The 25133-nt window shown below is 45.4% G+C and overlaps 1 protein-coding gene across 1 annotated transcript; it reads left to right on the top strand.

The window, feature by feature from the left end:
- Positions 1 to 312: 312 nt before the first annotated feature.
- map1sa (microtubule-associated protein 1Sa) lies at positions 313 to 21914 on the top strand. Its single transcript, XM_077023827.1, has 7 exons — positions 313 to 472; positions 4957 to 5058; positions 14126 to 14208; positions 15939 to 16079; positions 16192 to 19504; positions 19849 to 20063; positions 20234 to 21914. Exons 1-7 carry the CDS (start codon positions 316 to 318, stop codon positions 20387 to 20389), a joined length of 4167 nt encoding a protein of 1388 aa, XP_076879942.1. The 5' UTR covers positions 313 to 315; the 3' UTR covers positions 20390 to 21914.
- The last annotated feature ends 3219 nt before the right edge of the window (positions 21915 to 25133 follow it).

Raw genomic sequence — 25133 nt, 5'->3', positions numbered from 1 at the left:
ATTCTCTCTATTTCTTTCAGTCCTTTGAATTTTTCCGTCACATATTCCTTATTTTCCATGACTTGGGACTGCCACGTCTATTGACACTGTAAGCTCCCGTGTCCTCTACTATCACGACTACGTTTTATCTGTGTAATGTGTTACGCTCTAAATAAAAAGTGTTCAACATATTGGGATACTTTGTAACTTGTGTATGAAGTGTCCGTGCACCTCTTAGATGATTGGACGAGAAGGATGTCCATCATTGTGTCTCCGCCCATAATAAAATAAAGAGGGCGTGTTGCCGCGCCGCATCATTTGACTAAACTTTGCAACATGGCGACAGGCTGTGTCGACCAACTCAAAACTATGGAAAATGCTACGCGAACTTCCCATCCCGGTTTTAGCAACGATAAATACTCTTTACTCGTCATTGTCGGGGAGCATAGTGCACTCGGGTTTGTGGATTACCTGGTTTCCGAGATTGAACGAGGTAAAGTTTCATTTGCGTCCTAAATGGTGGCAGTGAACGTGAGGCACATCATCCGCTTTCTCTGCTTTACGAGTGACGGATACGGCAGAAACGAACATGTTTTATATTCACTTCGGTTCTCTTACTGCTTTTCTCTTGATCGTATAATGTGCCTGGCTTTCAGTTTCTTCTGACTATGTCTAACAGCCCGTAGACCTCTAGGCGAGATTAAGATTAGCTGAGGCGCTGAGACTGTATCAGGATGCCAGACGGTCACTTTGGGCGACTAATTCCAAGCCGTTTATTTATTGAGCTCTTAATTTATCCACGTTTTAATCGGTATGTAAGTTATTAAAATCAGATTTTAAGATACACGTGTCAGTCTGCACTCTTGGTGATTTTTGGTAATACTGGAAAAATAAAATATTTTGAAGTAAACCCATTCTTCGTGCTGGGTGTAGCGTCCATGTCTTTTTTTTCCATGACTTTTTGTTTGTATTTTTGTGGTACCAGAAAACGATTTTAGGTGCATTAATTTACTTACAGCTTTGCTCATGGCAAAAGTCCTATAGAAAATCCCTGACTAGGAAGGATTTTCCTTCAGCAGTGTGCTGTGTTCCCAGTGGAGGGTGGAAACCAGCCTATAATACTACCTAGTGTGATTTATATGACACTTCACACTGTGTAGGCAAAGACAGCTTATGGAGGAAGGGAGAGGGATTTTATGACATGAAGCAATCTTAAGGGGCCTAGAGAAGGATGATTTTAATATCAGATTTGTCACGTCTCTATACTGGGATGTACTGTTTCTAGTGTGACGTATTGTAGGCAAAATTCCAAGGCATCGACGAATACACAGCACTTAGTTTGGGGGGGGTTGGGTCTTCTGTTCATGTCAGCCTTCATGAGGGAGAGAGTAGGTCTGGTCTGTGAGTGAGGAGCTTTGGGGAGGGGAAGATGAGCGCAGATGAACCTAATGCAATACACTGGGTATAAATAATGCAGGTGGTTTACATCAGCCTGGCCAATCTAAGAGAGCGAGGACGCAAACACGCTCCAAGCTCGGCCGAGCGTCTGAGAACTGCCCTTGGGACGGCTGGACTCTTCGCCGCACCACAGACTAGTCCAGAGAAGCAGAAACGGAGATCCGACTGCAAACAGCCAGAGCTTTAGAGCCGGTGCCGTGGGGGGGGGGGGGGGGGGGGGGGGGATGTTTTAGGGCTAGACAAAGCCAGACTGTGCACGAGTCCACGGAGTCGGTGAGGGCTTGGCTTACAGACATGTCACCTTCCTCATTACTGGGTGTTTATCAGCTCAAAGTCCAGCCACTCAGGAGTGTAAAGGGGAAGCAGCCTGCGAGGCAGTGTCGGTGCGTTAAAGCCAGCTGCAGCCCAGCTGACACCATATCCGTGCTTGCCCTTGTTTTCAGATTGCTCGCAGCTATTTGGGGGCCTCTGTATCGCCCCTGTTCCTTCCTCTGTCCTGGGGACACGCGCTCCCCTCTGATTTCCACTGTCTTTATCTGTGACTGCACTCCGGGGTCATGTGACCTATATTAAAGACACACATCCTCTTTTTCACGCTGGCCACCATTTCCCTTTCTTCCTGGTCAGACACGAGAGCCACGTTGGCTGCCGATTGCAGGTTAAGGGCACGGTTTGCCCTCGCGTTTTATATTTGACGGTGTTTGAATGCAGTCATGTTTGTTTTTGCTCAGAAGAAAATTACACACTGCAAGGTAGGCTACTCTTTAAGGTGGTTAACATCCTACAAGACATCTGCTGTGTTTTTGAATATGGGCGAGAGGAGCTTCCGGCTATGATCAGCACAGATGCAACTGAGTGAGCCCAGCTGGGCTCTTGGCTGTTTTCAATGTGCAAGTAGCCTTGAAAACGGTCCCTCTCGCAACTGAAGCACTCTGGCCTCTAATCGTAACCAGGTTAAAATGTCCTCTTTGGTTTCAGCAGTGTTTGTCAGTCTAACTTCTAGTGCTCATTTCTATAGTCTAAACATCCCGCAGGTTTGTCCAAATACATTTCAGTTTTAACATTTACATACTGTACAGTCAAAACATTTAAGAAATGTCACCTGAACATGAATGGGATTATTACATGAATGGAACAGTGGGATTTTCCTGATAAAACAAAGCACAGACACGAAGGTAAACATGTTGGCCTCTCAAGAACTTGGGCGTGTTCTTCCCCTTCCCTTACAGGCCTTTCCATGCCTCAATCTCCAGAGGGTTTTCCATGTGCTTAATTACATTGGGTTTACGCTGCTTTAATTACACGTTGCTGTCTGTAATCGTTTGTGGTGGATGTAGACCTAAACGTTTGGACCTGGCCCCAGTTGCTGGAGGAGGGGGTGGAATGTAAGCCTTACTCTGCAGAATGAACCTGTGGTCTTCATGTCCATGCGGGAGATATTTGTGTAATTTTGTCTTTTGGTGAGATGTTTGCCTTTCGGTTTACTTCTGAGCTGCAAATTGCTTTGAATTGTTGGTTGTCGAACTGTTGCTCTAAGCCGGCCTGACGTTACTTGTGAGCAGGCGGTGAGAGTCAACACTGCAGCATGAATCAGCACAGGCTTGAGTTACCACAGCCACACAGAGCATGGGAGCCCCTTGCCGCGTTGTCTTTTACCTTTGGGTTGATTCAGTAAGTGATCTCATCAGGAAGTGAATAAATAGCTCCTGTGTCATAGTCTCGGAGCAGAGCAGCATTGCCTAACGGCCTATCTGCAAGTCGCTTAAACTATCGGCATGTTTGCAAGTCGCTGAAAGTAACGTGTCCTTGCGGAATACTTTCGGTTGACCTTGCTTTTCCCTGGCCAGTTTTGTCTTTTCTACATGTCTGGAGAAGCCAGTGGAGGTAAACAGCACAGATGATATCACGTCTGTCTATGGGCCCCTTTAGACTGTACAACCCTGTTGCTTCTCCGTTCGCACATTTGCGAGCTATTGTCCCCAGATTTTCCATGAGCTGCATGGAAAATGGATTTAAAATCTGGACAAGTGCACTTTCCCTGAATGGGCTTGGACTAAATGTGCTGTTTTGTAGTGTCATGTGGGTGGAACATCTGTAGTGTTTGTGTCACACAAGTCCTCAGTGCCTCCCAGCATCTCCGCATGCTCAAATTAGCGTGGCCACATAAATTTAAAATGGCAATCTTTGTGCTGTAAGGTCAGTGGGGAAACTCATTCGAGACTTGTTAAAGGTTAAGCGTTGTTCAAAGATGCATGACGGTTATTTGCATTTGTAGACAGTCTAGAGGTGATAAAAGTTCACTGATATATTCTTGTCTTCCCCAGTTGCTGTTAGAAGGAGTAATTGCTCCATGCAGACCAGAAGGCTGCCAGAAGAAAACTAAACCCTGAACTCAATATGACAATCACTTTTTCCTATTCCCTTATTTTGAGTTGTATGATATTGAAAGGCCCAAGTGTAAGACGGGAATACTCCAGCGCTCATTTTACACAACCATACACTACAAAAAGTTTTCTCTCTGTCACATTTTTCTGTCAACAAGAGCTGTGTAAAACAAAAATGGTATCATTAGGACTGGGCGATATATAGACTTTAATAAATATTACTATATATTTAGTTAGAGAGCAGTTTCATTACAGCTTCTCACCCAATGCATGTGACCGGTGTTTATTTACCTCAGTTTCTAGTCGAGTCTACTTCGGCATTTCAACATGGTGGATTGTCCTCTTTCCATTTTTATCGCTATTTTAGTTCTCACAGTAAATGAGCTACTTGTGCTAAGACGTTTGTTAGCTAGCTAGCTGGCTATACACAACAGTAGCTCCGTTATCATAAATGCTAATCGCCCAGTGTATAAAACGATACAATTTAGTTTGGACACAAACTAACCTAAAAGGTCAAATAAATGCTATGTGGTTTAAAATTCAACCAGATTAAGGTATCTCTGTAGGCAGCATATCACATGTATCTAAGGATTGCCTATGTATCAGGAGCACACACATCACAACAGCTCACTTGGTTGTGGGACAAACTGGGACACAAAAGCGAGGTCTACTTTTTAAAGAACAAGTCAGCCCTTTGGGAGGAGACCCCAAGACCCAGGACATGCTGGAGAGATTAAATCTCTTTGCTGTCCAGGGAACACCTCGGTATCCCCCCAGAAGAGGTGGCTGGGGAGCAAGAAACCTGGGCTCTTTGCTTAGGCTACTGCCCCTGCAACCTGGACTCAGATAGGTGGATGTAAATGGATGGATGGCTGGATGGATGCCTTTTGGTATTTTTGCTCTAACTTTTCTGTTTTTAATAGCACAGCTGTGAGTTTTTAGTTATGCAGGAAAAGAACAGCCCTAGGTATCATTTAGAATATTCTTATCCTTCCTATCCGGTCGGCGAAGCTCATGATGAGTATTATGCACTTGAAAGCGGAGGTGTTTTCTGGGTGAAGGTGGACGCTGGATATGAAAAACTGACCTCTGCTCACCGACTGGGCTCTCTCTCCTCTCCTCTTTTTTTGTGCAGGCATCCGCTCCTGGGACGTAGACCTGTCGTCCTGCAACCTGGACGAGCAACTCAAGCTCTTCGTCTCCAGACACTCCGCCACCTTCTCTGACGAGCTCACAGGTAGGAACCCAGTACTACACAATTAAGGCTTATTGGGTGTTCAGCGTGATCCTGTAGACGGGACGCTGCTGTAAATGTTCGTGCTCAGTGGTGGGGCTCCCCTGTCCAGGAGTCCAGGGTGTGGAATTGTTTGTTGTGCTAAAATGGATAACAAATAAACAGAGTTAGGCAGCCAACATCTAAAGCCCTCAACTGTGTTCAGGTGGGTCAGGACAAAGGTGACACCCATTTGGCACTGCTGAAGGACAGGACTGGCCAATTCACACTCGAATATGGCGTAGGGGTTGGAGGGGGATGGCAGGCTTTAGCCCCACGATCTGCCTTAGGAGAGAAACCGGCCAGTGCTGACCGGAGGGTTGGGAGGAGACTGGTGCCCCACGAACAGCTGCTGTAGCCTGTACATAAATCAGTGTGTGATGCCAGCGCTTCCTCCTGGAAAACACATGGCACAGAGCCTCAGGTCTTCACTTTCCTCCAGCGTGCCTGTCTGCATCTCAAAGAAAAGAAGTGTAAAAGAAATAAAGAAAGAAATGGGTGGGTGAGATGCTGAATTTATGTTTTACTGGATAGTGAGTACTGAATGCAAGTGAACCCCCCACATTTCTTGTAGTTATTTTATTTCAGGAGGATTCTGTTTAGCTCTGTTAGGTCTGCCCTCCCCTTCACATGTAACAACGCTCAGTCAGTGTGCAGACGGCGCTGTGCTCGTGTGTGGTGAGAGGTCGGCTGGGAGATGATGCGTTGGTTTGGACGTTTTGCGGTCTTTATGCTCAAATGGGGGTAATCTTCACTGTTCCAAATCAGTGTGGTTGATCAGTTTATCACATGCGCATCATGAGCGTCATACGTCATATATCATGTACACGCCAGTATTGCGTGTTCTGCATTTCTCGTGTGAATTGCATGACTGAACGAGTCTAGAAGGGTCATCAGGTTTATGGTTTTGTGTTTTGATCGAAAATTCACTTGAAATTCAAGCAAATGTGGTTCTTTAGTTATGGGATGGGTATGTGGGGTAAAAGGGCAAGATGTTGACCGACGTAAACGTGCCAAGCAGCCCTTGTAAAATCAACCAAGCGAGGATATGGAAGTGGAGGACCCGGACTTCTACAGAGACCAGCAGGAGGACCTGCTGACATGGACCATGGGGCTGAGATGGCCACGCCAGCCATCTCACTGCAGGACCTGCCTGTCCATCACATGGACTCTTGATACAGGAGACAGTAATTGTCGACTATGTGTGTCCTTTATGGAATTAGTCACATGACTAGATGTGATGCAGACAAGGGTATTTTACTCCTGAACACAGTCCTTTTTCTAATAATAAGCTATAGGAAAGCAGTGTGTAATTACTTTGCTGTGGCCATAGACACAGATGTTGGCCAACATCTAAAGCCCTCAACTAACTGATCCATGTGTTCAGGTGGGTCAGGACAAAGGTGACACCCATTTGGCACTGTTGAAGGGACAGGACTGGCCAATTCACACTCAGTGACACAAATTTTCCTCCCATTTCCTCACTGGCCCCTTTACCTGCACCTGTCTTCCAGGTGTATTTTATAGTACACACTGTAGCACCGTTAACCTCCTTTGGCCTGCACAATACGTGAGAGTCTCCAGCCTGTTGGTCTACACGTGATGCTCAAGACTGCATTAACTCTGGCACAGCAGTGGATGTAATGGGCACAGATGGCACAGATGGCAGGGGTTTATTTGAACATTTGTCACTGCTGGACCGAGAGTGAATCACCGCCTAAAAATATGTAGCCAGCAACAGTCTTCTGGTCAGAGAGCGACTGTCGCTGAAGGCCATGAGAGCAGCACAGCAGATGGGCGGGCAACTCTAACTGTGTGTGTGTGTGTGTGTGTGTGGTGTAATGGAGTGAGTGGCAGACACTGTTGATTTAGGGGAGGGCAGATAAGGTGTTTCTCGTCTCCTTCATGCTAAATCGGGTGTGATCTAGACACCCCTGTCTCTGGGTGCAGTCCAGCGCACGGACCTCTCGCCCCTCTGAGCTGAACTTCCTGCGGGTTTCCCCGTGTTCCCTCCACCCGAGTTGCCCGGAGCCGCTCCAGATCGGCCCGACGAACAACTCTGCCTTTCATGGCAGCCATGAGCTCTCTTTGAGTGTGTGTCTGTACGTGCTGTTTTTTAAAGGCATTAAAATGTTGTCTTTGCCGTTGTGAAGGGCTGTGGGCGCAGTCCGTTAGCTCATACCACTGTGATTTGCCTGTGGCTCTGAATACACTGGGTTCCTGTTCAGCTCAAACGTCAGGGGACCGGAGAGTGCTGGTGAGGGAGTGGTCCGCTTCAGGGAGCTTTTATTTACACTCGTAGCCCAGATAACTGCAGCTTGGCTCTCAGTCCTGTGCCTTTTGATGGAATCAAGCACTCTACTGCTGCAGTGCTGAGCAGTTATTATGGCGCTGTCATGTCGTGTGTCAGTCTGACATACACCCCCCCCCCCCCCCCCCCCACACACACACACACACACTCTCGCCTTTGTTCAATCATCTTAATTATGAGGTGACATCACTTAGTTACAGTGCTTCTCCTCCTAGCTCGGAGCTTCTGCACTGGAGTGATGGTGTGAGCAGGAGGGGAGCGTTTGGCAGGTGCTGTGTGTGTGTGTGTGTGTGTGTTTACGTGAGCTCTTGGCTGGCCTCTGGTGTCATTCTGACGGTTGCCAGATGCATCTGCACTTCTGTGTTTACAGTTCCCTCTCCCTATCAATAAAACACGAGTGTAGGTGTGTGGGGTGTTAGGCTCCACCCCCACAGGGGGCGTACCACAGTATGGAACCAAGATTTGGGGGGGGGGGGGGGGGGTAAAGGGTGTCACTGTGTTCTCTGTGTGTGTGTGTGTGTGTGTGTGTGTGTGTGAGTGAATGTGTAATGTCCCAGCCGCGTTCAGACGGGGGGGACTAATGGATGAGCAGCTGTTAAGCAATGCTTAGCATTTGAGGTACACACATACATACTTTCTTACTCCCTCCTCTCCCATCTGTATGTCTCATTTTCTGTCTCTCTCATTCACGTTTGCGGCCCATACGCTGGACACGCTGTTGCTCCTCTGTGCAGGTGTAGTGATTTTTTTTTTTTTTTTTTTTTTTTTTTTTTTTGCCCACCTCCACCCCCCCATCTTTGGAGGACAACTTTGTTTTTATGTACAGATTTAAATGGCAATTATAACAATTCTGTATAATATATAGTGTAGTGATAACAATATATAGTGATAACAGTATGCAAAGTGATAATTATTGGGGTTAGGTGGACCAAGAAAAGAGGGGGAGAGAAATAATAAAAAGGGAAAAGACAGAGGTAGGAGAAAAAAGGAGAAGAAAAAGAAAAGAAGAAAAAAAAAAAAAAAAAAAAATAATAATAATAATAATAATTAAAAAAAAAAAAAATATTAATAATAATAAAATAATAATAATAATAATATTAATAAAATAAAACACGCAACCAGCTCAAATGACCACTGCAAAGAAGTACAGAAAGTAAACCAAATACATATAGTGCAGATGAGTGCGATGTATGGGTGTGTGTGAGTGTGTGTTTATGTGCAACCTAGAAGTGCAACATAGGATAGATGTATGGAATGTACTTACCAGCAAGGGTGGGTAGCTGCGACAGCATTCCCCCAGAGGCCAGAGGCGGGCGGAGAGAGACCCGGGAACCCCACCCGCCCACGGCCCCCCACAGAGCGGTGGAGTACCAGAGCCGCACTTCCCAGAAACCCTCACCCGCCCGCCCCCGCAGGCGGGAGAGAGAGACCCCGGACAGCGCCCCACCAGTCAAGGAGCGCAGGTCCAGGGGAACCAGAGGGAACAGAGCGCCTCCCCCCCAGGATGCCCCCCCCCCCAGGGGCCAGCGGCAAAACCACGGCGCCACGCGCCCGGAAAGCCACCCACCACCCGGCAGGGCCCACCTCCCGCCGAGGAGCACCCGGCCGCCCCATATCACCACCGCCCAGGGGAGCGGGCCAACCGCCCCTACGCCGGGGGGCCAAGCCGGACTCCGGAGCCCCAAGGCGCCCCCCCTCTGGAGTGGTGCAGTAGTCTCAGGGGAGTGTCCATGAGTGAACCGGGCACGACCAGCCCCGACCCAGAACCAGCTGTCCTCACCCACCTAACCAAACCCACCCTACATTTGCCCCTATACACCCCCACCATGTACACACCCACCCCCACACACACACACACACATACACTCAAATTCACCCTCACACCTCCAAACCTGGCCATATGTCCCCTCCCTCCAACACGCACTCATTCATCCACCCATTCAGAAACAAGAAGAAAACAAGGACAGAGACACACACTTATCCAGACTAGCACACCCTCTGCGGCAGGGGCAGATGGCTGGACCAGCAAGGACCAGTAGCGGTCCTAGGAAGCCACCAGCCCAGTCCCGCGCCAGCAACCCCCCCCCCCGCCCCGGCAGGGAGCAGGAAGTGGGTGAAGGAAGGCCTTCCCACCCCTCCACCCCCAGTGTTGTGTGTAGGTGTTGGTGTATATGCATGTGTCGTAGTGTGTGATACTATGGTGCAGTTAAAATTGAGGGGACAGATGCTAGGGCAAACGTGAGTGCATGTCCACACCGTCCCCTCAAAGGCCCTCAATGTCTAAAGTGCAGTAAAAACTGAGGGACAGACAGTGGTGAGGAGACGGGTGAACCATGGCAGCAGGCCCACCTCGTCAACCTCTGGGTACCTGCCTGTCCCCAGAATCCTAAATGAGCAAGGATGTGTGTGTGTGTGTGTGGGGGGGGGGGGGGGGGGGTGGGAATGCTTAGGTCCAGAGGAAAGGGTCCTCTGGAAGAGGAGAGCCAGCTTGCTAGCTGGCTCATTGAGCACCGAACTTCACTGCCCCCCCAGCTCAAGGCAGGGAGCGGTCGACCCGGGGAGACCAGGGCGGCAACCCCCCCCACCACCACATCCAAGCACGGATCCACACCACCCCCACCACAGAGAGCAGCCGGTCCGCACATCCACATACACCTAGACACACATTTCTTTCATACACGTATGCACTCACACACATTTAACCCATAAATATATACATATATACCCATATACATACATACATCCATCCATATATATAAATATATACATACACATACATACATATATACATATATATCTACACATACATATACACCCACACACGCTAGTCCCATATACACCACACCCCTGTGTATGCACCCACAACCATACCAATCGCACAGTGAACAAACGATGGCAGACATCAACAGTATTGAGGACATGCTGGTCGGAGTCCGGAACCCTACCTCCCGGCCCACCCCAGACATCCCCATCATCCACCACCCCACTCCCACCACCCAGGCACCTCGGAGCCCCAAGGCCCAGACCCGACCCCCCGACCCAGGCCGACCGACCCACCCCCCCCAGCGGCGCAACCGCAGCGGCGCAGGTCCCCCCGCACGGGCAGGGCCCCAGCTCGGGGTCGGGGGGCCCCAGGCACCAGGCCCCGGGTCCCGCCACCCGGCCCCACAGGGGAGGCCAGCCACCCCGCCGAGGGCCAGCACCCGCCCCTCCCCACGCCCCGGCCCCACACCCCAGAGCCCAGAGGGAGCGCCACCCAAGCCCCCCCAACCACCGCCCGCCGGGGCAAGCACATGCCATCCCAGGTTGGCAGCCCCGGCCCCCCCGCCCAGAAAGTGGCCGGCACGAGCAGTCTCCCCGGGGTCGGCCCCCAGCCACCAACCGGCCCTCCGGGGGCCGAGGCCCCCGCCAACCACCCCGACTAGCTAATGGAACTGATCAGTGGGGACCAAAGAGAATTAAATTCCTCCAACTGGTCTTTAGAGGAAGCAGACATTCTCTCCAGACAGATGTGATCGAGTAATAAATTTTTGTAATGAGTAATATGCAGGTCCTTTTTCGTTTTCCAATTGATAAGAATGGTTTTCTTGGCGATGCATAGGGCAGTGAGAACTATGTGTGATATGTCTGCCTCTGTATCTAATTCACTGACGTCTCCTAAGATGCACAGTCTGGGTGAAGTTGGGATGCAGCTTTTAAGCCCCGTGGACAATTCTACACATACCTTCTTCCAGAATTCCTTAACAGGCCTACAATCCCATATAGCATGCATATAGTTATCAATTATATTGCCTGTACAGTGGGTGCATATGTTTGATTGTGCTAGGCCCATTTGGAACATCCTTTGTCCTGTATAGTGTGTTCTATGAAGGACTTTGTATTGTATAAGTTGTAAGTTGGGGCTTTTACTTATTTTGAAGATATTTGTACATATGTCGGTCCAGAAATGTTGATCTGGATTAATAAATAGATCTCGTTCCCATTTGGCTATCGGAAGGGATATTGAGTCATCAAATTTTAACAATAATTTATACAATTTTGATAATAATTTAGGAGTATATAGATTAAAAAATTCAGTTATCCATGCTGATATTTCTAAGTTCAGTTGATTGCGGTTGAATCTCTGTTGAATGATGGATTTTAATTGTTGATATTCCAGAAATCTACTGTTGTTTATTCCATATTCTGATACAAGTTCCTGGAATGTGACAAAGGTGTAGTGATTGATGCACTGTAGTCTGCACACGTCGTGTTGGCAGAGCTAACAACATGCATGTTCAGACATGTTACACACACTCTGACACAATCATTCCTCATACAGTCACAATAACGACCTAAATGAATAAGTTCCTGTTTTTCCTTTACAGTTAATTTAGTCTTGCTGTTTTATTTTGAGTGTTGTGTTTCTGCGAGTCTGGGGCTTCTTCCTGACCGGGGGGGGGGGGGGGGGGGGGGGGGGGGGGTGTTTTTTTGTGTGAGTGTGTGGGTTTGTGTGCGTGTGCATGTTTTGAGTGGCCTATCACACTAGTGAAGAGAGGTGCTGTTAAGGTTCCTGTGCTGTCTGGCTAATGAGAGCAGCTGCTCCCAGCAGTGCTGGGCCTCTCAGCTGCAGGACGGGTCATCTGGGTGATCTGCAGCAGAGATTACAGGCCCTGCTGGGATCCTCCCCTCCCCGAGATCACAGAGATTAGGGGAGGAGAGGCGGGACCTCATGCCTGTAGGCTGCTGGGATAGGTCAGCGGGATAGGGGGACAGGGTGGACCTGCTTCACCCAGACCCCTAAAGAGCACGTTCAGGGTGAGTGGGGGGGAGGGGGAACTCCCTAACGTGTGTGTGTGTGTGTGTGTGTGTGTGTGTGTGTGTGTGTGTGTGTGTGTGTGTGTGGGAGGGAGGCTGGTGAGCAGACAGCGCTTCAGGCCCCTGTATACGCATCACCAGTGTCCCTTTCCACATTCCCATGAGATGGAAGGATTTGTTTGGTTTTCAAACACATTCACAATAAAAGTTATGGATGGAAATGCTTTGGAAAGCGACAAGTGAAGCACTTTGTGTAAATATCATTTTATCATTATGGTTATAGTTTACGTTATTAAAAACAAATAAGATTAGTGGCATTGTGAAGCCACATTTGTTATTCCACTGTTTAATAACTGCATTTAATAGCACTCTTCACAGGCCATGTGTAATGCTCATGTGTAATGTGTGTAATCTGATGCTTTATAAGTCTAAACATTTTAACGTTATTTATGTAAAACTTAAGAGTTTGTTGACACTGACATTCATTGTGACCAGTAATTAAGTTTTTGTTTGTATTTACTTTACATAATGTGTACATTTCACTGCTAAAGTCAACAGTGTTTTGGTGCTTAAGTGTATATTTCACAAGTTTTTTCCATACTGTCAGACGTTGGAGGAAAACGCCTCAAGCTTGACTCGACTGCAATTGTCTCCATTTAAGCACCAGTGTTGTGGATGTGCACTGAGCCTGTTGTCTGTTTTAACAGGTTTTGATTAACTTTACTAAAACTTCATTTAGTAGTTTGATTCACAAACCAGCCTGCTTTGCTTGATCAGTGCGATCACATGGTGACAATATGTAACCTTAACGGGCTAAAACGAAAATGACAGCGTTCCACCATGACGACTGAGACACCAGCTGTTGTTTATATGAATCTGATCTGGTCTGCCAGACTGCTGTATACACAGAGACAGCCTCACACAGATGTGCTAAGACCACTGCGCTTGCATACAGGAAGGAAGAAAATGCTTCCTTGTGTCATGTGCAATGTGACAGCAGATGGTTCAAGGTTAGGATCACAAAGCCCTCCTGTCTCTCTGAAAATCAGCATGGATGGATGAATGATGATCGCAGTTTGATGGTCATTGGTTAAAAAAGATACAACCGATGTCCCCTGATGAGCAGATATAAATATCAGCATTAAACTAGCACTGATGAACAAGGACTGGCATCAGAATGGGCCTTGCCCTCTGATTGGCTCTCTAAATGATCTCGCAACTCTTGACCTGTTTCCATGGCACGCAGCAACTGCTTCATCAATGTCATGGTAGTCCAGGAAGAGGCTCAGAGCCTCTGGGGGGTGTGTGTGTGTGTGGGGGTGTGTGTGTGGGTGTGTGTGTGTGCGTGTGTGTGTTCGTCTGCTTTCTACAGGCTGATGTCCATGCCTGTCTCATGGATATTTTTCACACACACCTCTTTCCTCTTTGATTTGAGGAAATATCTCATATTATTGATTTGAATGGACAAACCTTGAGCATGGCCAATTGTGCCCAGACAGCGAATCAGCACATCACTAATATTCTCATTGTCCTCTCCATTGTTGGCAACTGTAAGACAAGTTTTTAAATCCTAATATTTAATTGCGATAGCTCTCAGCACTGATTGATTCTGCTCTTCCATGAGTGCATCATGCCAGCACACGTCATCCTTATCTGAATGGACCGGCCTGCAGAAGTGAAAACATGACGTGATATTGCAGCAACTGCTGAGCAGAAGACTTTATTTAGAGTTCCACATTGTTGGACATGGTCATGAAGTGTTCACAAAAGTATTGTTTGTTTTACAGCGTTACACAGAAGCATTGTAATGTAAACAGAATCCGATTTGACTTATGTGCATGCAGTCCACTAACAGTAAGCCTACAGTGAACTGTATCTCAGACCAGTAGATGTCTATTCCATCCTCTCTCTCTCTGTATCCAGGCCAGAAGACACTGCAACACAGTGGTGATGTTTTGGAAACCCAGGTGGTCGTAAACCCGTCCCATGCTTCGGTGTGTTCAGAGGTGAGATTTCACAAAGTTTACTAGTTTGTGCTGAAGGCTTTCTAATCTTTATATTAAGAGTCCCTAAAAAAGATCCTGAATTAACACTCATCCTGTCTGCACATTGGCACATGCCACTTTAATTTGTTCATTTATGCAAACTTTATAAACATGGCGACATTATTTAAATAATATTCCTTATAAAGCTACTGAAACAGACAATGTTGCAATGGATCAGGATAACATTTTCGCTGGCAGACGATGGCTACAGTAAAGCTCTGTTTGATGTGCAGTATTAGGTGGGTTCTAGTTAGATTTCTAGTTTATAGTCAGATCTTCAGGTATGATTGGAAGTAGTCTGCCTAGCTGAGCGTAATACACTCAAATTGTAACTGATAGAAAGCCCGTGATTATATAATGTACTGCTTTAAGCCTGGTTCACACTACACGACTTTTCAGTCGTCAGGTTTTTGTGCCGTCCGCACTACACGACTGGTCGTGCTGTAATCGCGAGTCTTTCAGTTGTTGTGGCGTTCACACTACATGACTAATCGGCGACGCGGGCTCACGAATTACACGACTGGGGAATCGCCGACTCATCTGGCTGCCGTCCAAAAACACGAGAACACGAAAACGAAACTCTCCCAGAACCAGCAACACCACGTAGAAGAAAAAAACAATGTACATGTACTCCATATTTTCGTTATTGTTATTTTTTTTTACCGTTTATACACTCCATAGTCCCAAGTTGCCAGAATTATTTCATCTCTCCGTTGCAGTGAACATATCAATCGCACTATTTCTCCAGTGCTGTCACAATAGCTTAAACACAGTGTTGTAGTAAAGTTGTAAGAAAGGTGAGGATTTTGTGTGTTTGCTGGGTTACTGTTTTGAAAGCATTCTTGAAAGTTTTTTACATTCTTCAGAGATATCTTCAGCGGTGCCGCGGTTCTCTCTCCGCGTTCCCATTGGCTGTAGCCATGGACGTAGTTTTGATTTCACAAGTGGGGGGGACACAACCTGGGGTGGCGAACTGTTAAGCGGGGGGGGGGGGGGGGGGGGGGGGGGGGGGGGGGGGGGGGGGGGTGCTGCATGATCCTAGTGCTAGATTTGTCGCTATTTGGATATTGGTCTTTTTACCGTTAAAAAGTGGGGGGGACATGACTTTGTCACTACTTAAATATTTGGTTTTAACTGTAAAAACTGGGGGGGACCAAAACCGGCTTTTGAAAAAGTGGGGGGGACATGTCCCCCCCGTCCCCCCCCAAAACTACGTCCGTGGCTGTAGCTAGACGCTGCTGCCGACTCTCAGTCGCCGACTGCTAGATATTAAACATGCTAGATATCTGCCAGTCGTCTGCGACCAGTCGGCGACCAGTCGGCGACGGCTCGGCGAGCGTCTTCCAGCGTCTTTCAGCAGTTCACACTACACGACTGAGCGAGCGACGAGTGATCGCCGATTCGCCTCCGACCACAGTTTTTGTCGGCGATCAGTCGGCGACTGAAAAACCAGCCCAAAATCGTGTAGTGTGAACCAGGCTTTAGTTCCACTTGTTACAATGTTATGGCTTATGGTGTTTAGTGTAAAGGCCAGTTGTGTAAATGTTAGCTAATGTAAGCAATGATGATAAAAACCCACTTGTGCATTCTACATTTTTTTTCAGTACTGACGAAAGTAATAGAAATTGTTTGTGTTTAAATGGTAATTCAAGCATTGTTATTACAGTTTCTTATTTTATCTTTTGTCACAGGTTCGGCGACTCATTTCTGATGCATCTCGTCACAAGCTGCTGATCTTGGCTGGTCAGTGTGTGGAAGTCTCTGGTGAACTTGTGCTGCAGACGGGATGCTTCTCACTAAATGACTTCATCCAAATATTTGCTGATGATGAGGTGTGTAAGCAGTAGATATCCTCTACATATCCAAAGGCATAAGCTTATTTAACCTTAATAAATAAATGGTAAGACATGATGACTGAATTGTTTATTCTCTTTTGCCATACAGATTGGAGAACTGCTAAGCTCAACTGATCCTACAAAAAAAGCCAGCCTCACCCTCTGTTGCCCCATGTTGGGAACGTGGAAGGATTCTCAACTGGATAAAAACAATTTGCAAGACTTCATCGAAATCAAGACCAACCCTCCATCGGTGCTGCCGGAGATGGAGGGTCTCCAGGAGTTCACGGAGTATCTCTCGGAGTCTCTTGAACCTCAATCACCTTTTGAACTTCTTGATCCCCCTAGCACAGTTGGATTTCTAAAGCTGTCCCGTCCCTGCTGCTACGTGTTCCCCGGAGGGAGAGGCGATTCGGCGTTCTTCGCTGTAAATGGTTTCAATGTCTTGGTCAATGGTGGGTCTGATCCACGTTCCTGCTTTTGGAAGCTGGTGAGACATTTGGACAGAATTGACTCTATATTGCTCACACATGTTGGAGCAGACAACTTGCCTGGAGTAAACAGCCTGCTTCGCAGGAAAAGAGCCGAGCAGGAAGAGGAAACGTCAGGTTCTCAGAGCAATGAAGACTGGCAAAGGAACTTGATATCGCCAGAAATTGGGGTTGTGTTTCTCAATGCTCCAGAAAGACTTAAGATGCTCCAAGGTGACCTGAAGGTCTTGCGTGGTTGTGATCAGGTTGCACTAACACTACAGCATTTAGAAATATTATCTATCTTACCAGAAACCCTCAGTCGTTCCAATAGCCCAAGCATTGAACCGTTGATCCTCTTTCAGAAGATGGGTGTCGGTCGTCTTGAGCTTTATGTTCTAAATCCAGTCAAAGGCAGTAAGGAGTTGGACATTATGATGAAAACATGGCCCAGCAGTGCCTCTAATGTTAAAGGTTCGGAGATTCCTCTGCCTTGCCTGGTTTCCATATGTGCTCTGTTGGTATGGCATCCTGCTAACCCTCAGGAAAAAATAATTCGTGTCCTGTTCCCTGGATGCACACCACAAGCCAAGATTTCTGAGGGGTTGGAGAGATTGAAACATCTCGACTTCCTCAAACATCCAGTAGTAAGTTTAAAGGACCTTGAGTCAGCTAAGTCTGACAAACCGCCAAAGCGTGCAGAGAGCCGGGAAAGTCTTAAATCGGTACCCAAAGACTCTAGACCCGCCAGTGCCTCAGTCCCGAAAGACAAAGTAGGCAGAGTTGATACTAAAAAGCCAGACACTAAGGTTAAGTCCAGATCCAGTAATGAAACTAGTCTAAAAGAGGGCAAAGAAGTGGAAGATAAACCAAAGCCCAAAGACGATGTGAAACCAAAAACTCTGAAACCTGAAAAGCAAGTGGTTAAAAAAGAGCCTGTGAAAGAAGAGAAGAAAGAAATTAAAAAGAAGGAGGAAAAACCCTCAACAATTATTGCTAAGAAAGATGAAAATATTGACAAAAAGAAGGAGATCTTAAGGAAAGACATGGGTACTAAGCCCAAGAAAGATATTAAACCTGAAACGAAGAAGGAGATTAAGAAGGAGGTCAAAGCAGAGGAAAAAAAGCCAGGCATTAAACCTCTTGTAAAAGATGTAAAGAAAGCTGCTTCAGCCTCTGCTGATGTGAAGAAGTCTGGGAAGAATGGCTCTTTGAAGAAGGACTCCACGGCCCCTAAAAAAGACAGTTTACCAAAAGGGGTGAAGTCAAAGCCAGGGAGTAAGGAAGAAGAGAATGTGAAACTAAACTTTGATGGAGATGTGAATAGGTCGAAGATGTCCACACCAGAGAATACAAGTGCAGACTCTACTAAGTTGAAGGTGGAAAATGAAGATGATCACATGCAGAATGCAGAGAACAACTGTTTATGTTCAGCATCTGGAGGCATGGATGAAGCAGTCAGAGATGATCGAAAGGCAAATGGATCTGACAATGGAACAGAGCTATCAGAAAGTCCAGAGAAATTTCGATGTATGGAAACACGTCCTTGTACAAACTCTGCTTTGGGTCGTCTTTCACCACTTGGAAAGAGTCCAAAAAGTGAGAAAAATGTCAATTTTGATCTCGCACCATCAGAGCAGGTTGATGGAGCTCTCAAAGAAAACCTTTTTAAAATTGAGCCAGAAGATGCATGCTTAAGCTGTGATGAGAAAACCCTTGAGATGATCTCCCCACCAAACAGTGCAGGCCACACACCAGTCCATCAGTCTCCTGAGGATGACACTCGGGCCTCTTGCGAAGACAGTAGTTTGGGGATCAAGGTGCCTAGCGTCAGTTTGGAAGACACTCACGAGGGATCTTGCAGAAATTCTGAGGCAGGTTGCTCAAAGAGTCATTTAGGAAACAGCTCCATATGCTCGCAAGACAAACAGTCCAGTTTCCCATCTTTGGGTTCTTTTAAGGACACGGCGCCCGATGCCTCTTCTACAGTTACGTCCCTGCCAGCTGAAGTAGGTTCTCCACACTCCACTGAGGTTGATGATTCTTTATCTGTGTCCTTTGAGCAAGTTCTTCCACCTGTGTGTCAGACAGAACCATACACCAATGGACATTTCTTAGAAATTGACCCTAAAGTCGATATGTCATTACCTTTAATGACATCTCATAATAGTCACCAATCTTTCAACAGGTCTGAGAATCCTGTCTCTGGTCCTCAGAGTTTATACCCCAACACCCCACCTCATGACGTTGACTTGTGCTTGGTCTCACCCTGTGAATTTAAACATCACAAGTCCCCTGACAGCCAAAAGGGGGTTTCCCCTGCATCAACCAGCCCCAATCGTAACAACCTCTCAGACAAGAGTGATCCGTCCCAAGAGCCTGTCAAGTTGCCTTCCCAGTGCAGTACCAACAGCGATCGTCCCTCGCCGGAAGGACAAGACATGACGCTGACCTCCGTCAGTGACTCCCTCCCTCCTGCCTCAGACTCTGATATGCCACCTGCCTCTGGGGACTGTCCTTCCATTAGCGAGGACATGGATTCTGAGGAGGACTCGGCTGAGCTTTTCCCACCCCATTATCCGCACGATCACCCGACTAATTACTCATCAAACAAGGATTCATCACGTTCCTCTCCAGATCCCCCCCCTGCACCACTGAAGGACCTGCCCCCTTTGCCACCACAGCCTGGCGCTTGCATGGCTGACCCTGAAACTGAAGCCCAAGGAAAATCTTCAAAGAATGTGACTTCAAAACCCAAAAAAACAGCAAGTGTTGGCACACAGAAGCTGGTAGCAAGTGCAACTAGCGCGGCACAGATTAGCAAAACAAAGATAGGTACCCATGCAACTACCAGCAGCACAATTCGGGCAACATCTAGCCTGGACACGAAGCCTGCTGCACGGAGTTCCATCAGCAGCACAAAGCCGATAGGAAGTGCCAGGCTGCCATCAGGTGTGTGCACCGTCATCTTCTTTTCCCTCTCACTTTAGAATGCTAAACTGGTAAGCATTTCCAAATCTGCGGTCATGTGTGTACATATGTAAAAAATAAGTGTGTGTATGTGTGTGAGGGGCCTTGGGGCAATGTTTTGGTAGAGGGTCTCAAACCAAGAGGATGGACTCTTTTAGTGGCTAAGTCTGAGAAGTTTGCAAGATTTGTAACAATAATTAGATCATCAAGTATACTTAGTAAGATATAAGCAGCAAAGACATTTTCTAGACCAGTAGTTTTACTTGAACATAAATGTAAATGCCACTTGACATCTACATGCTTTTTGGTATCCCATCTGTGTGTAGGTGCGGCAGGTAACAGATTGAATACTCACCCCATTTATCTGGACCTGGCCTACCTGCCTTCTGGGTGTGCAGCGTCCACCGTCGATGTGGAGTTCTTCCGCCGTGTTCGCTCCTCTTGCTACATAATCAGTGGTGAAGAGCCAAACAAGGAGTCGGTCATGAGACCCATACTCAATTCCCTTTTAGACGCCAAGGCACTTTGGCCAGATGTACAGGTCAGTTGTCTTGGCTCCGAAGCAAAATGAGCATTTGTACATAAAATATCACTTTTAGTATGAATATTTCCACATCTCAGCACTGTAATGTGTAACCGGTTCCTTTCTATACTTTTAAAGATCTTCTGTTCCTGAAGTATTTGCATGTTGTATTTGCACATTTTCTGTAGGTCACCCTGATTCCCACTTTTGATTCTGTAACGATGCACGATTGGTACCAAGAGACACATGAAAGACGGCGAGAGCTGGCAGTGACCGTGCTGGGCAGCAACAGTACCGTGGCCATGCAGGACGAGACTTTCCCCGCCTGCAAAGTGGAATTATGAAGGAAAAAAAAAAGAAACACGAACTGGAAAGAAAATGACAACTCACTTCCCCATTACTCACACAAGCACTTGTGATCGCCTCGACAACTGTAACAGTGTTTTCTCCAAACGTTTTTAGTTTGAGCACCATTAATCAGCATTTAAATTCTAGCTCAGCTGTGCTCTGTATAGCATATGCTGACAGACTATGTATTATATGGGAATTAGTTGTTGACCACACGGTAAACTGTAAGCTGCCTTTAATAAAGATCTATAGGAGTTGCATAGTAAACATAGTGGGTATTGTGGGTTAAACAAAGCTACATTTCATTCGTATCATTTTCTTTTACTGAAAAATGTTCTCGTATGTTCTTGTGGAAAGCTGTATATACTTTATTTATGAGTGGTAAGATGCAGGGCAGGTAGTGCAGTGGGCGCCTGCCTGCACGTTTCCTGCTTCACGCAGTACTGCAGCTTGAATCCCTTTCACATTGTTGGACGCTTCATTTTCTACACAAAAGGAGTAAAACAGAGAATACATGGGACTTCATAATGGAAATTGTCTTTGACAGCTGAATGACCAACTTTGTCTTCGAGTGACATTTGTTCTAAATGATGCATGGCATGTTTCTTCTGTGAACTCAATGCTGTCTCTGGAAACACGGTTGATGTACACATCACAAGTGATGTGTGGGTGTTTTCACTCTTGTTCTGCAGGGTACTTATGCACCACAGAAGGACCAGTAGTTGATAATCAAGTTGTTTATTATGGACTATTCTGCCCCTTCCAGACATGGATTAAGTCTAGCCCTGGACTAATTTCCTGTGTGGATCAAGTCTAGTCCTGAATTGATTTCTTGTCCATGGTACGCTCTGTGACTGTTAGTGATTCGGTGGGAATGTGAAGTTAATGGGTTGGAGGATTATTGCTTCTTTATTCATGAACAAGGTAATGACTTTGTTTACATGCTGCAAGTTGATCATCACTCTATTTTTTTTAAATCCTGTAGCTTTAATTGTCAATAAGAATTAAATATCATGGGTTGCTTTAGAGCATGAAAACTGAAAACCATGTGGTCCAGGTCTATGCTTAATCTATAAAACCTATTCTGAGCATTTTAAAACAAAAAAATCCAGAAACATCAGTAATACAGGATTGACATTATTGACTGTTTCAAACAGGTTCTGAGACATTCTTCTATTTTACGTAGTGAAATTGCTCTCATTAAAGAAGCTTGTGGCCTAAATAAGAAATACAGAATATCCACAGGATGAAAACATTTGCACATTTGCTTCAGTCTTTGTTCTCTCTCTCTCCCTCTCTCGCGCTCTCTCTCTCTCTACATGGAGAAAGACTTGATCACTATGCCTTTGTCTAGTCGTCGTAGAATATGGAGCACTAAGGAATGGAATGGACAATTTGAACAAGTCCTCTAACGTAAATGTTGTACTGAAAACCATATTCCATATTGAGTGTACAAACTGTAAACACTAACCTGCCAAAGTAAACTGTGTTTAAACAGAAATAAAGAGTTGTGATTTGCAATGGAAACAATCCAGTATTGTTTGTTTGCACTGGGTTTGTTTGCATTTATTTTTTGAGCTGACAGTCCACACTTAATATAGCCTTATACTAATATAGTCATAATTAATATAATCTTATATTAAAGATATCCACATTTAATAAAACCTATTTAATTTGATATCTTTGTCTCCAACATGTATACACTAGAACACAAATGGAAATATACCCAGTTTTAATCTATCACCTGAACTGAAGTCCCCATGATTTACAATTTAAGATCTACTGTCACAATAATTAAAGATTTGGTTAGGCTACTAAATAGAATAAATGAATAGAATAAAATAGAAATTTGTTTGTCAAGCTGAATTAATTATTGCCAAAGCATAAATAATTGTAGAGAAATCACAGTTCTCTGAGTTCACTGAAATGTGTTGTATAAGATTAAATATTCAGCTCATGGATTAACATTGCACAAAAAGGGCCATTTGAATGTCAGGGGTGAAAAGGTCTCCTGTGTTAGACCAGGGCAATGACCCTCAGCATAGGGTCAGAGGGCAGCTGGGAAAAATACACATCGAGTGTTAGAGATATTCCCCTTTGTTCTTTCTCCAATAGAATATTTGCGGTTTTAAAAGTAATTATCACCATTTCTCAGCCAGCTTCACAACGTTTGATCAATTGTGCAGAGAATGGGGAAATATTGCTTCATCACAATGTGGCAAGATACAATTATTCAACTGACTGTCGGCTCTATGTTTCAGGAGTGTAACAGGACTCACCCTTAAAATTTACCAAAAAAAGGCTTTTTATAATGACTGTTATCACAAAGCAGTCGTATATGTGCCCGTCCAAGTCCAAGCTCCCAGTGAGCAATCAAAAGGAAACAGTTGCAAGGAAAAACTCCCTAGAAACCTTGAGTCAAGACTCAAAGGGGGGGGGGGGGGGGGGGGGGTCCCGTACTCTTCTGGTCCGCAACGAACAGCACAATTACAATATAAACTTTAAGAAGCAGCCAGTGAAATAAGTAATCAAAAAGCGAAGAATGTTTGTCATAGTTTTCTATACGTTCTGGTTGCAAGGGAATTTGTGATTCACTGTCTGTGACCCCCAATCAGAATACTGGCATTCTGTTCACTCCCTTATCTATGTCTGCCCCTCAGTTAGATCTCTCTCTCTCTCTCTCTCTCCCCTGTACTTTTCCCATTACCCCTACATCCAGTCCACTGTACCTCCTCTCCTGATAAGGAGAACACCAATCTTACATGTTTTATTATTCTTACCAAATTGTGTTGACACATCTTTATTCAGTATTTAACTACATGTATTATTATTAAACTTTGGAACTCTTTCCTGATACCCGTGTTCTGTGAATCTGTTCTCCTGGTACCAGCTACGGAACACTGAGGGCTGAACAAATTTATAATGTTATAATGTCGTTGATTCGTTTATGAACCCTGATGGCTATGATACGTCAAGAGATGATTTCAGAAACCTAATACTGGTTGTGAGTGCCAGGGTGTAGGTATGTCCAAAATCCGCCTGGCACACAAACATCTGACCAGGAGATGGAGATGGTGTGAAGGAGGGTGTCTGGCCTTCCCCCTCCTTCTCGGAAACACGGATGTTTGACTTGCTGCATTGACTAATGTAATCATTGCCCTCTGCTGGTCAAATCCGGACATAACCATATTTAAAACGTTGACCAGAATGCTGTAAAAACGTTCTATCAATCTAGAAAACGTTGTATTTAAGATAAATACAGGAAACAGAGATACTGTCCGTTTTGAATACCTAAAAATTTATTTTTTAATCTAAATAAAGTGTGGTCAAGTCTTACCAGTAACAGAATCATCACACCTAGTTTTCAGAGTTTGCCTGTTCCAAAGTGCATTGAGCTTCAACTGAACAGAACAGTATGTGAAAAACATGACTGGCAGTTTCCAAATCTTAATAAGAATGAGAAGTAATTAATTTTAGAAAGCTAATCTTGACAAAAAGTTACATTTGTCAATTCTAAGATCCGGTTTAAAACTGCATATGTGGATATAGTCACTAGAAATTGAATGGAATACACTATTCTTTTAAATTATATTTGTGCTAATTGTGGCAAATTGCCAGTGTTAATAGAGAGAGTGCCATGTAATGAAAATAGGATTTAAACCATTCAGTATCTCCCACCCACAGACGCAGCACTTGCGTGAGGTATTCAGTGAGGATGTTGTACTATAGTGTCCAGTGTGTCACTAAATGGTCTGAAAGTGATAAAATAGTGACAAGAATCAGCTATTTTTTACAGTAGATTTTAAGTGAGTCAAGGCATTTGTCATTTAACACGTGATTTGTTATTTTTCTTATGAAGAGCTTTAAAACCAGTTGGGAAAATTTTTTAATTGTCAACCAAAATATCTGATGCAAGATTATTTTAAAAACAAAGTCATATTGCACATGCTCCCTGGACAGTACCGTCAATATCACCACAAACTGTCAAATTACATGGCCTTAATTATTGCTAACTATTAAGTCAGTAGTGTGTTCATGTTTGCCATGTCTGGCCAAATCTGGTGAATGGTATTCTAAAAAGTCAAACAACTGTCGCAGAGAGTAATCGCAACACGATTATCTCAAGTTATCAAGTTTAATATTCACACTAAAACTTTAAGATAATATCAGCCTTTAGTCCATTCCAGGCAGGTGTTTTCCTTTGACAAGCAGTTGTTCATGACTTTGGTCAGTCATAAATTTAGTTTAATCTTAAGAGAAAATTTTAAATACTGGAAAATACACTATATTGCCAAAAGCATTCATTCATTTGCCTTCGCACGCAAATGAAGTTGAGTGACATCCAATTCTTAATCCAGAGGGGTTAATATGACGTCAGCCCAACCATTTCAGCCATAACACCTTCAACTCGTCTGGGAGGCTCTCCACGATGTTTAAGAGTGTGTTCATGGGAATTTTTTATTCTTCTTCCAGAAGTCTCCACTCCAATTCATCCCAAAGGTGTTCAGTTGGGTTGAGGTCAGGACTCTGTGCAGGCCAGTCAAGTTCTTCCACACAAAACTCACTCATCCATGTGTTTATGTCCCTTGCTTTGTGCTTTGGTGTGCAGTCATGTTGGAATAGGAATGGACCATCCCCAAACTATTCAAACAATGCTGGGAGCATGAAATTGTCCAAAATCTCTTGGCCAGCTAAAGCATTAAGGAGTTCTTCTCACTGGATCTAAGGGGCCTAGTCCAA

The sequence above is a fragment of the Brachyhypopomus gauderio genome, chromosome 12, assembly GCF_052324685.1.
Source record: "Brachyhypopomus gauderio isolate BG-103 chromosome 12, BGAUD_0.2, whole genome shotgun sequence".
NCBI classification, from domain to species: Eukaryota; Metazoa; Chordata; class Actinopteri; order Gymnotiformes; family Hypopomidae; genus Brachyhypopomus; species Brachyhypopomus gauderio.
This window is presented reverse-complemented; position numbering and strand designations above follow the sequence as displayed.

Excerpts from the sequence above, each read along its gene's own strand:
- map1sa (XM_077023827.1), top strand. The coding sequence starts at position 316 with ATGGCGACAGGCTGTGTCGACCAACTCAAAACTATGGAAAATGCTACG. Across the intron at positions 16,080-16,191 it reads AAATATTTGCTGATGATGAG|ATTGGAGAACTGCTAAGCTC; the intron begins GTGTGTAAGCAG and ends TTTGCCATACAG. Across the intron at positions 19,505-19,848 it reads AAGTGCCAGGCTGCCATCAG|GTGCGGCAGGTAACAGATTG; the intron begins GTGTGTGCACCG and ends ATCTGTGTGTAG.